Raw genomic sequence first — 12,187 nt, 5'->3', positions numbered from 1 at the left:
TGCAAGGATCCAGTGTGTTGGGGGGACAGTAGTGTGCAATTGATGAGTGCCTTTATCATTAAGATTGATATACCTATGGTAGCTTTTCTATTCTGAGGCAGACTGTCGTCCACCTGGCCCAGTTGGCTGGAGCACACCAAAGTCTCAGGAAGAGGGCTTTTTTCAGGCCTGGTACCTGAAGATGCCAGTGATTGAACTGGGGTCCTTATGCATGCAAAGCAGGTACTCTGGCGCTGAGTGATGAGCCATCCCCACTATTAAAAGTGGAGCTGCTATCCTGGGCCGACTGTTTTCTATAACCAAAAATATTACTCTTCTCTAACTGGCCTCTACCCAAAATCCTTTTTTGAAGTAGAAATGGCAGGGATTGAACCAAAACTTTTAACAAGCAAAGCACATGTCACCTTGTCACTATGCTGTGGTTTTTCCCTGTACCTGAGTTTCCCTGGAGTGAGATGCAGAACCAAGATGGTGTCGTGGTTCTGGTCTAAGTCCCTGGAAGTTCCAGGCTTGAATCCCTGCTTAGCCATGAAGCTTCCTGGGCAACCTTGGACCAGTCACTATTTCTCAGCCTTACCTACTTCACAGGGTTGTTGTGACAAAAAGGAGAGAAGGAACCATGTATACCACCCTGAGCTCTGTGGATGAAAGGTGGTATAAAAATGTGAAAAATAAATGCGTTTACATTTGGGCCTGACAAATACACATTTATATGGCTCAGATGAGGAAGCACTGGGGGCTGTGGGAAGCTGCGTTATATTCTGCAAACACCTTGAGACCACCATAGACCCTGCTCACAGCACATGCTTACCACTGCCTTTGCAAGTACTCTCTGGTCCATAACTCCGACAGCCCTTTCAATAGAATGACTTATGAATGCGCAAAATATTTAAGCCAGTAAACTAAGAGGAGAAGTGCTGTGTGTATTGTTTCTTTGATTTGTGTGTGTGTGTGTGGGGGGGGGGGGAAGATATAAAGGGATTGTTCAAGAAACAGTGGCTTTTTGAAAATGATATTGAAACAAGTATTTGATATTATCCAATTTGTCCTTAAATTAATGGTGTGAAAACCAGTTGTCTAGGTCAGTGCTTCCCAAACAGTGAGCCATGACTCCCTGGGAAGCTGCAGAAACCAGCCAGGGGGGCTGTGGAATCCTGGTGAAAAACCCACCTCCCCATAGGATAGGATAAGATTGTAGCCCTAATGGGGAGCTGTGGCCAAAATGGCCCTGTAGGTCAAGTGAGTGGCCAGCCAAAGTTTGGGAACCACTGGTCTTCATGGTGCTTGTGTTGAAAGGCTAAATGTTTCATTCATCCCAATGTTCCTTTTATAGGTGAACACCAAGAAGGCAGCCAGCTTGTTCTGAAGCACTGTCCATCCACCATGGAGTACAACTTGCACAAAAAGAGGAAATTAACATTTGTCCTGAAAACCAGTGATTACAAAGTGTATGTATTACCACATCGTACTGATACAAAGAGTTCCTGTCATTTTAATAGCTTACTGTATTTCAAAAACCTTTTGAGAAGAACATAGCGCTGAGTAGAGAAGGTTATCCATTCCAATCTCTTGCTAGGATTTTTCACGCGTCAGGGCTGGTCACAGTTTCATTTTCAGTGTATAAATGAAGAACGGGAACAAAAAGAAAATCGTGCTCTGAATTAAGATGCCCGCAAAGCACAGAGCAGCTCTGGAGCTCAGGGATAAACTAGCTGGAAATTGTCCTTGGTTTTCTTTTCTCCTGTAAAATCAGGTGTGCAATATGAAGTGGGAGTGTAATTGGAGGGGTGGTTAGGGGGATTTTTATCTCCTCGCAACAGTCCTGAAATTATCCTGGTTTCCACCATCCCATATGCTATTAAAGCTGCAATCCTGTACACACTTATCTAGGAGTAAGCCCCACTGAACACAATAGGGCTTACCTCCAAGTAGACACGCATAGGATTGTGCTGTTAACCTAGCAAAAGGCAGGATAAATGGAAAAACAAGCCATGGTGTGTTGCTTGTGTCTTAGCTTGTTCATAAGATGGGTCTGGTCTATATAGATTTTTTCTTTTTTTAATAACAAAAAAGCACAGTTATTCTAATAAATATTAGCAGGAAAAAAATAGGAAATTGGTCCTTCAACCTTCCTGCAGAAAGAGAAACTGACATTGGGTCATCACAAGAGGCTGATCAATGGGCAATGAATCTATTCATCCTCCAGCAGTGCTCAACAAGAAACAATCAAATGGGCTATACTTTCGAGCCATGAACTTTTAATCAGAGTTCTCCCCAATCTTTTCTGAATGGGATTAACTTGCAAGTAAACTTTATGGGAGGACCTTGGCCATGGGGAAGGACATTACTGGATAATATAGCACAATATTACAGTCCTTTGTGGAACCTCAGTTCAAGTTTTGCTTCCAACTAATTGCAGTAAAGCAAAGTTCAGAAGCATGGAAAGGCTCTAGGGTTGAAGCAACCCAATTTTCTGTGGTTATAGTAGTGAATTGTCTAGGTTACCTCTGGTGACAAAAACAAGGAAAAGGAAACTCAGGAATAGATACAATTTTCTGCACGTTTCATGGGTTTTCCTTGCCAAAAGTGACTTGCTAACCATGATTGCCATTTCAGGCATGATCGTGCAGAATTTGCCTTGCTTACAGCACGTTTGTTAAAGGCAGCTCAGGAACCTGTAGCCAACCCTCTTCATCACGACATCTATTGGTGCTATCCTTTCAAACTGAGGCCAGTGACAACCAACGTAAAAGTACAGGTTCCTTCCCTGCAGGGTAAGTGTGTGGGCTTTGCCAAGTGGAGGATGGTAGATGATCTGGAGTGGGGGTTCAATTGATGGGTGAGGCTGACTCATCCTCTTCTCATCTGAGCTGCTGTCTCAGAATTAATTTATGGAATTTATTTCTACAAGATGTGGTGATGGCCACTAATGTAACTGGCTTTAAAAAAGGATTAGACAAGTTCATGGAGAACAACTACTGCTAAACACTTTTAAATTATGCAATGGTTAAAAAGAAATAGGAATATCCATACTTCTTTGCTTTTTGTCCCGTGCAGCTCCACAATTTGGAGAAGAGTGCGGCCTTTAAAAATATTGAAACTGCCCCTTAGAAATTGCCCATCAGCATTCTAGACGTTCTTGTGAAGATCCCAGTACAATCTTTTGTTTCTGCTTTTTAGCAATAGAGCTTGAGAAGATTTTGGAACGCCAAAGGTTTGAGAAGATTGAATATCAGAACAAGGTTGCACAGCAAACAGAGTCCGAATTCAGAAGCAGGAGGTTTCTGGCAAGAAGACCACTGCCACCCAGTGGCCTGAAGTAGGCCCTCCTTGGATTTATGGTAGTATCAGCCTGTCTGTCCAGCCAACCATGGTCCAGACAGTTCAACTCAAAGGGACAAATGAGTATGCCATCATAGGGTCTTGGTTACCATAATATGATCATGTATAGCTAGTCACAGCATTTTAATTATTAAATACAGAACTGGAAAACAGATCACTAATGTCTAATGTGTTGCCTGAAAAATAAATAATAATAATAACAATAAAAAGCATTTGTATACCTACTTTCTCACAACACACTGTGACAGTCTTACAGACTCAAGGTGGTTCACATAGGCAGGCTATATTAAACTCATTTTCACAAATGACTCCTGAGTACATGTTGGTGGCTTCAAGCCAGGCAGGTGTGACTCAGGCCAGAATTGTGGTGCTTTGCTTGGACTGATGACAAGGAAGCATCAGGTCACATAAGTCACTAGGGAAATGCTAAGCCTTGTTTGTGGAAGGAACCCTGCCCCACCTTGCTACTGGCTCTCTTGTGAGAAGTCTTGCTTTGGAAAATTATGCATCTTGCTTGGTCACCCAGTTCGGACTTATAAACAGGGAGCTCTCTGGCTTTGAGATAAACCAGTGGTTCTCAAATTTTTTAGAGGCTGCTGCCTGATGTATAAATGCCAAGGGGTGTAGCTATAATGGTGATTGGGCAGCAGTGCTCCCCCCCAAGTAGCAGCTTGTTTAACCCTTAATGCACCAAGCCTCATGTGCCCTTTCAGTTTTGCAAACCACCAAAAATTGAGTCACAACCCACTGGTGGGTCCAAGACCCACAGTCTAAGAATCGCTGAGGTACACAATTCCATTGACAACTGTCTTCTACCGTGGCTTCTCTTACCATCTTCATTGCAGATATAATCATGAGCTCTATGCCAACTGAGCCACAATCAGGTATTCCTTGCTGCAACCTTCTCAGGGAGCTAAGCAATAAGAGGCAACCATCGTCAACCAGGGATAGGCCATCAAGACGCAGTCTGGGAAAGCCAACACCTTCATTGTTGTAATAAAATTAATGCTTCTTGACTGGTCAATAAACCAATTTTTTTTTTGACTTGTCAAATTCCCAAGTTTAGTTATTACAGCCCTTTTGGATTTTATATAATAATTCCAGTTGTCAGGGCAAGCAACACTATGTTTTATATTTCTTCAGAGCAACATATCCTTGGCTGTTTTTAAGGCATACATGCCATGACCTCCACAAACGTGTGTTGTTGTTTTTTTTTTAAACAGGGCAGGACTGACAAGCTCAGACATAGTCCTTTCTTCCCAGGTGTGACACATATTCATTTCGAGCCAAAAATGAGTCACAGGAACATTTGAACATGCGCTGCCCATAAGTAATCTATTTATTTGCTTTATTCCAGTTAGAATGAAAACTATCAGGTACACTAATTTAAGAGCAACAAATTCAAACATATGACGCTGCCTTATGTCATGACCTGTGGTCCATATTGCCAACTCTGACTGGCATTGACCTGCTAGGATCTCAGTCTTCTGAGACTCTTCTGGATCAGCTAGGATCAGCTCTTCTGTCTGAGAGATGCTGGAGATTTTCTGTATACAAATCCGCTGAGCTACACCCTCCCTTCCACCAGTAGGGTGTGAAACATAATAAGCAGATACAGTACAGGAGTTCCCAAATATTAGCTATTTCACAAATACATGTTCATGACAGGCTTAGCCTGGCTCCTACCTATTCCTTTTTCTATATAAGTGACCATTAACACCTATGGAGAAAAATCAAGCACTGCACTTGGGCAAATGTTCCAAGCTGCCTTTGACACTGGGTGGCGTAGCCTTGGCTCTGACAAGAGGTGGCAACATTTCTCCATGTATATTCACACTGAATAAGGATACACCCATGCGCCCTTCCTTCAGAGAACTTTGCAGAACTTTCCTCCCTTTCATAATGAAGGGCATGATGCAACTCGTTAATAAAAATAATTCCAATACTAAACAAAGCATTGAGCTTTAAAGATGTTTCAACACAGAACTGGATGAATGCAAAGATACATTGCATGACGGCTTTGTGTATCTGACTTGGCAGCATTTGTTCTGCAAGTTTCTGTTCCCTGGGCTTTATTAGCAACAAAAGCTTGCTGTGTCTGCTCAGTGATCTGGAACTATCACATCTCTTAAATGTGAACTTTATCTCCCTCCCCCTCCCACATAAAAAGTCAGTTCATTTATTATTTTTAGCAGGAATACTTTCAGCATCAAGATTAAGAGCAATGAGGTGAGAAAACCCTCTCCCCTTTCTGCAACATAATGTGCACTGCTACATGCACAAGAGTAGCCAACTCTCAAAGGGCCTGGTCTTTTTTAAGTGGGTGGTTGAGTGACATCATTTACCTTAGGCCTTGCTTGGTTGGACTTGATAGCCAGGAACAGCAGCGAGGCTTGTGTGTGTGTGTTACTAGTGGCAAATGCCTGTATCTGGGGCTTGTAAAACAAATCAGCCACACTGATTTCCACTGTACCTAGGATCTCAATTTCCCCAAATAAGACAGCGCTTGTCGTTTTCTATTGTTACCAATGTCTACGAGCACAATCCTATGAGCTCTGAGCACCAGTGCTGAGCTCTAGCACTAGTGCCGAGTGTCGCAAACTTGTCGTAAGGCACATCTGTGACATGTGGAGTGTAAGGAGTGCTGGCACTGGGTCCACCGCTGGACAGATGTGCCTGGAGCACGGTAAGAGCTTGGGATGGCAATGAGGGCCATGGGGGTGGGGAAGGAGGTGTTCCAGGGCAGAGGGAGGAACTGGGGTGGGAGGGAGGTGGGACCAGCAGAGCCTTGCGCCGCCACATCCTATCCTCCGTGTTGGGATGCAAAGTCCCCTTCCCCTGGCAGTGTCGCTGGATATAGCGATAGCCATTTTGGCACTGCTGCATCTGGTGGTGCTGTCCGGGACAGAACTGGGCTTTAAGGTGGCAAAGAAAGAACAACTTGAGACCAGGCATAAACACCGATCAGATGGACACAAAGAAGGAACGTCACTCGTTATGTTTAGAAGTGTACTTTTATTTACACTGTGGAGATGTCTCAGCAGTTATAAGCTTAGACACCTATCGATAAATTCATCCTTTTGTTTTGCAAAAGTATATAAATATATACACAAAACTCTATAAAGTAAACATTATAACCTGTGATACTTACAGTAAACATTGGCTACTTTTTCCTATGCTAATAAGTTGATCTGTAAAGCTTAAATACTGATTTCAAGTATTTTCTACAAAAAGCTCTACTGTATTAAAAATGCTGGAAAAAGACAGCTCTGCTATGAACAAACTTTAAAAATAGACTAATAAAAATGTCCCTGTAAGAAAGTCCACCAGGATAAAATACTGTGTTCTTTTCCCACCCACCCCACCCCAGCATCAGAAACATTCTATAAAGTAGTTGGAAAAAAAAACTGGAGGCATTAATACTTCTTTTAAAAAATTGAGAACTATTTAAAAATGTCAAATGCTTGTCATAGTTTGAAAAATCTGCAAAAAATTGCAGTATTAAACATTATTAAATGGTGTATACAAGGATCCCGACCATTCTGAGGAGGGGATTATAGTGGTACTTGATTCTTGACAGAGGCTGGAATTGGAATCATATTGGCAGACAGCACTAACGGCACAACAGCAATACAAAAGTCCATTGGTTTTAAATAGTATTGGGCACAATCCTATACATGTATACTTCAAAGTAAGTCCTATTGTGTTCAATGGGGCTAACTCTCAGGAAAGTGCATATAGGATTGCAGCCATCATTGTCAAGGCCTCTCCCAAAGAATTCTGGGAATTGTAGCTTGAGGAGATTTTCCTGTTTGAGATCCCTAGCCTCCATCGTGGAACTAGAGCTCCCTGGGGGGATGGAATGAATGTAAAACCAGTTTAATCCTACAGTATAGATATGCCCAAATTGTTCAAGATGCCCCTTTCTCATTTTTCCCCTCTTAAAAGTATATTCAACATCCTAGTTGCTTCTTTGCTGTTCTTCTGCTTGAAGCCGTTTTAGGACATATAGGATCACTTGATAGCAGAAAATGTATTGGTCCTGCAAAAGAAGAAATTTATATATAAGTTCACTGGAAGAAAGGGTCAAAATGGCTAAACATATTTGCTGTAATGAAGAAGATCTCATTCAGTAGTAGTATTCTAATCCACCAAGTGTTGTACTGGCAGTTCTGTACTCTTTGATCATCAAATTCTTTTCTTTAACATACGAATATAAAAAGAGCCCTGCCGGATCAGACTAATGGTCCATCTAGTCCAGCTTCCTGTGTCACACAGTGGCCCACCAAATGCCTCAGGAAGCACACAAGACAACAGACAACCTGCATCCTGGTGCCTACCCCTGTATCTGGCAATCAGAGGCAGCCTACCTCTAAAACCAGGAGCTTGTACATACCTTCCATGACTTGTAACCCATGATTAACTTCTCCTTCAGAAATTTGTCCAATCCCCTCTTAAAGACATCTAGGGCAAAATGCCATCACTACTTCCTGTGGCAAGGAGTTCCACAGGCTAATTACACTCTGGGTAAAGAAATATTTTCTTTTGTCTGTCTTAACTCTCCTAACACTAAACTTTAGTGGATGTCCCCTGGTTCTGGTGTTATGCAAGAAGGAAAGGAGCGTCTCTCTCTCTATCCACTCTATCCATCCCCTGCATAATTTTGTATATCTCAACCATGTTCCTATAACCTCCAGGACATGGCTGCAGGGTGTTTTTGGAAAGGGTTGGGTGCAAAATTAACACTTGTCTAACCACACAGTGCATATATGTTGGTGACATCAGCCCACGATAGCCCCTTGGCTGCCCCCCAACTGATCCACCGTGCTGATGGGGCTGGCTGTAAGACCAGCATCGGATGAACTGCTGGCATGGCAGAACTTTAGACAGTGACAAAAAAGCCACAGACAGGTACCTGCTTCCTAAAAGAATTGTTTGAAAGCACCCCATTTCAGCCCTGTAGCTTCATTTAAGACACAATGTGTCACATGTAGGCATAAAGGGCAGGAGGTCTGGTCTAGAGGGTAGAGCCTCTGTCTGCCTGAAGATAACATCCACAAGGTCGCCAGTTCGAGGCCAGCAGCACCGTGCAACCTTGAAGCAGCTGACAAGCTGAAGCCGAGCTATTCCATCTGCTCTGAGCGTGGGAGGATGGAGGCCAGAATGTGAAGCTAGATCGGATTGAAACACCTGAATGTAGTGGTTCTTGAAAGAGAGAACCTTCTTTCAAATTGTAAAAATCCCTATTTAATAAATACCTGTTATTATTATTGTTATTATAAACATTTTAGAACATGATCTTTACAGAATTTCCTCAAACGCTGTGGCTGTATTTTTATTTTTTTTATATGACTTTATAAGGTAATGCTTGTATTGATTTAATATTGTAAGCTACAGTGAAGTGAAAAGACAAGGTGAAAGGCCTGAAGAGAAGCAAGCAAACAAACTTTATGAATTTGGTACAGGAAAAGAGGACCCGGCTTTGTTCACTGTGCTGATGTGTCAAAGCAAAAGCATAGGGACAGTGAAGAGATGAAACGGCGTTGGAGAGCAAAACCATGAACTGCAGTCTCATCCCACATGGGTAGCGTTTCTCAGGTTTCAGGAGGGGGTCTCTTCGCTGCTATACAAGAACTCTTAAACTAAAGATGCCAAAGCCTTAACCTGGGATTTTCTGCATGCAAAACATGTGCTGGACCGCTGAATTATGCCAGTGGTCTTCCCATGATATATATAAAGAGCTGCCTTAGTCTGAGTTAGACTATTGAACCATTCAATCCCCACCATTTCTCAACGCTGGTCTCCCACTGTATCACTTCACGTGGTCCACCTATTGGAAGTACCAGCAGAAGAAACTGGTGATGATGTCATCACCAGTTACCTTCAGATTGGGACACCAGACAAACACAGATAAGGTGCTCAGGGCAGGTGGGAGGGCTTTTTTGAGCAAGCAAAAAGCACATGCTCAAGCTCTGCTGGTTAAAACAAGCCTTCTACCACTGCTTGTCACGTTGCATTGCTGGTCTCTCTGCTGGATGTGGGGGTCTGAGGGTGCAGTGGTTTCAACTACCACTGGTGATGGTACAAGTACCACTGGTTGAGCAACACAGGTCTAGTCCAATTAGTAGCAACAGCATTCCAATTTCTTAGGTGGAAGTTGAGTCCAGTCCTTCTACCTGAGATCCTTCCAACAGAGATGCCAAGGGCCACGTTTGTGACTTCATACCCAAGCCCTCAATGTCATTCCCATCTCCACATTGTGAAGTCAAGAATGAAATGCCTTTGATTACACACAGTTGCAGAAAATATGCAGATACACTGGTAGATAGTCTCTGAAGACAAACTTGTATGAATCTTAACTTGTATTAAAAAGAATTATTAACCCCATGTATATAGACTCAGACCTTTAATGACGCACACCGCGTATACAGTATTTGATTCGCTTCTGCAAAAACAGAGGTGAAAGATGTTTCTAGTTAAAGAAACTAGAAGCCTGACATACAAACCTCAGTCTGCACCATTCCATTCCTTTGCAAGCGCATTGTGCGCACCACGTCAGAGATGTCAAACTACAAAAAAGCACAGAGAGAACATTGGTGCTGAATACGTTTGCTGAAGTGTTATTAAAAAAAAGTGCAAGTGCAGCAGTGTATTTAGCATCACCTCTGCTGGGCTGGGACTACATGTTCAATGCCTGCCCAACAGGTGCAGAGTGGCCAGCTGAAGGAATGGCTTGCAGAGAAATGGCTTTTCCCGGCAGCACTGCAAATGTGTATTTGGAACCTCGTCTAGTGGAAGAACAAGTGGTGGGATGAGATTGCAGGGGAAAGATGGCAGGTGGGGGCGAAGAATTAAGCACTGCTCTTTCCCATCTGGTCTGTCTCTCTGCAAGTTGCCCTCTTAACTTGTTCTGCAGTCGTTCCATGGAGACCTTGGTCCTTAGGCGAACTTTCAGATGACCCAGATCTAATGGTCCAATATTATATTTATTCAGAAGTAAGTTTCATTGAATTCAATGGGACGGACTCCCAAGTAAGCATGCATAGAATTGCAACTTAAGGTCACAATCCTATGTACCTGAGAGTGACTCCCAGTGAATACAATGGGCTTTACTTCTGAGTAAACTTTTCTAGAATTGCACTGAAAGTCTGTTAAACAAATATTGCTAAGTACAATGGAGCAGAATGAGGAGGATAAAGATACTTTTGGCCAGTGTTCTTAAACTCTCTGGTAGAGTTTGACAGCCTGTAAGTCCTTGTGAGGGCAGGAGGAAGGCGGCAGGGGGAAGGCAGCAACCCGATGCCCAGCACTGTGCTGCTGTGGAGGGGCGCAGGAGCGCACTTCCACTCACCCCACCTGCAGCAGCCTTCCAGGGATCAAAGGACCCCGGCGCCAGCCTCCGCTAGTCTCTCCACAAAGCGCAGACCCCTGCAGAAAGCGATCGTGATCAATCGCAAAACCAGAAGTGGTCGTGATGGCGTTCTGGAGGGTCTGCGCTGTGTGGAGAGACTAGCGGAGGCTGGCGCCGGGGTCCTTTGATCCCTGGAAGGCTGCTGCAGGTTGCGGTGAGTGGACGTGCGCCCCTGTGCCCTGGTCAGAGGCGCGATCCAGAGGATTGCGTCTCTGCCTCTCCCCCTCCCCACCCCTGAAGGTGGCAGAGCCCAGGGCTCTCAGGTTGGGGTGTTGGGACACCCCAGTTTGAGAACCACTGCCTTAGGCAGATCCCACACTATAAAAGGGAAAATGGCAGTAGCTGCAGCCGCTTCTAGAGCTGCTAGATTCCATTCTGGACAAGACTCTCTTTGAAGTAGGGAGAAACTTAGCAGATACAACTTTTCCCATTCTAATGTTGTAGCCGCACCCTCCATCACCATCTAACCTTTGCACATAGCCAGGAAACACTGCATCTACAATATCTAGGTATCTTTCTGTGAATGCTCAAAATCATGCAACTGATTTCCACAAATTCCTAAATCACATTGGTCCAATAATAGCACGAATGGAATGTCAGATGTTCAGGAACTGGAATTTCGCTAACCATACACAGTTGAGAATTCTCTCATCGGGTAGCAAAATGATACTATAGCCCCACTGGGGATTTTGTATCTATCATGCCTGTTAAAACGTTCTGAACAAAATAGAATAAAGATGAATGCAGGTTAGCAAGCCAGTTCAAACTAATAACACCAAAAGGACAATCAAAACAATTCCTCTGGGTTCACTCACCTCCAGATCTTGACTGATTAGTTCCAAGACAACATCTATGCAAATAAGTGTCCCTGATCGTCCAATGCCAGCACTGCAGTGAGTGATGATTGGCCCCGATTTATGAACATGCCTCATGTAGGATATAAATGTGAGCAAGTCGTCTGGTTGAGAGGGGGTATCGTGATCTGGCCAGGCAGTAAAGTTTAAATGGGAAATTCGCCGCTGTTCACCCGTCTAGATTTTAAATAAAAACACAGAAATGCAACTGTTTAAACTAAGCTGAAAAGCTAGAAGAAACTTAATTACTGATGTTGATTAGGTGAGAACTTGTTTATTTGTTGCACTTCCAGTCCACTCCTCCTCCAAGATCATTGCCAGTGGCTTTACTCTAATACCGTTTTAGCCTTGCAACTCTACAGTTCCCCTGGCCCAAGCCTGGCACCATCTACGACACTGCATGGGATTTCAAAAGTTACAGGTTCCTGTTTCCTTCATGTTACCCACAGGAAAAAGGTAGGGTTTGAACATGGAGCTCCTAAAGGACAAGCTGTGGAAAGTTGCCGCAACTAAACCACTATCACGCCAGCAGATTCAAGATTTTAACCGTGTGAATATCAGAATGTAACATGAGAAGGCT

The 12,187-nt window shown here is 43.5% G+C and overlaps 2 protein-coding genes across 2 annotated transcripts in view; one reads left to right on the top strand and one right to left on the bottom strand.

Annotated features, from left to right (window-relative positions):
- The first annotated feature begins 1,383 nt into the window (after positions 1 to 1,383).
- Positions 1,384 to 3,323, top strand: C6H4orf36 (chromosome 6 C4orf36 homolog). Its single transcript, XM_066632297.1, has 3 exons — positions 1,384 to 1,448; positions 2,617 to 2,774; positions 3,181 to 3,323. The coding sequence occupies exons 1-3, from the start codon at positions 1,384 to 1,386 to the stop codon at positions 3,321 to 3,323; spliced, it is 366 nt and encodes a 121-aa protein (XP_066488394.1).
- Positions 3,324 to 6,742: 3,419 nt separating this feature from the next.
- The window catches only part of PTPN13 (protein tyrosine phosphatase non-receptor type 13), a 159,943-nt gene continuing 154,498 nt past the window's right edge, over positions 6,743 to 12,187 (bottom strand). The window contains exons 45-47 of the mRNA XM_066632158.1: positions 11,569 to 11,784; positions 9,849 to 9,911; positions 6,743 to 7,384 (exon numbers count right to left, since the gene is read on the bottom strand). Of these exons, the coding sequence (XP_066488255.1) occupies positions 7,304 to 7,384; positions 9,849 to 9,911; positions 11,569 to 11,784 (360 nt within the window). The 3' untranslated portion in view covers positions 6,743 to 7,303. The remainder of the gene's footprint in view (positions 7,385 to 9,848; positions 9,912 to 11,568; positions 11,785 to 12,187) is intronic.

Source organism: Tiliqua scincoides, chromosome 6, assembly GCF_035046505.1.
Source record: "Tiliqua scincoides isolate rTilSci1 chromosome 6, rTilSci1.hap2, whole genome shotgun sequence".
Lineage (NCBI taxonomy): Eukaryota > Metazoa > Chordata > Lepidosauria > Squamata > Scincidae > Tiliqua > Tiliqua scincoides.
Note: the sequence above shows the minus strand (reverse complement) of the source record. Positions and strands in the feature narration are given on the sequence as shown.

Excerpts from the sequence above, each read along its gene's own strand:
- C6H4orf36 (XM_066632297.1), top strand. The coding sequence starts at position 1,384 with ATGGAGTACAACTTGCACAAAAAGAGGAAATTAACATTTGTCCTGAAA. Across the intron at positions 1,449-2,616 it reads AAAACCAGTGATTACAAAGT|GCATGATCGTGCAGAATTTG; the intron begins GTATGTATTACC and ends TTGCCATTTCAG. Across the intron at positions 2,775-3,180 it reads ACAGGTTCCTTCCCTGCAGG|CAATAGAGCTTGAGAAGATT; the intron begins GTAAGTGTGTGG and ends TCTGCTTTTTAG.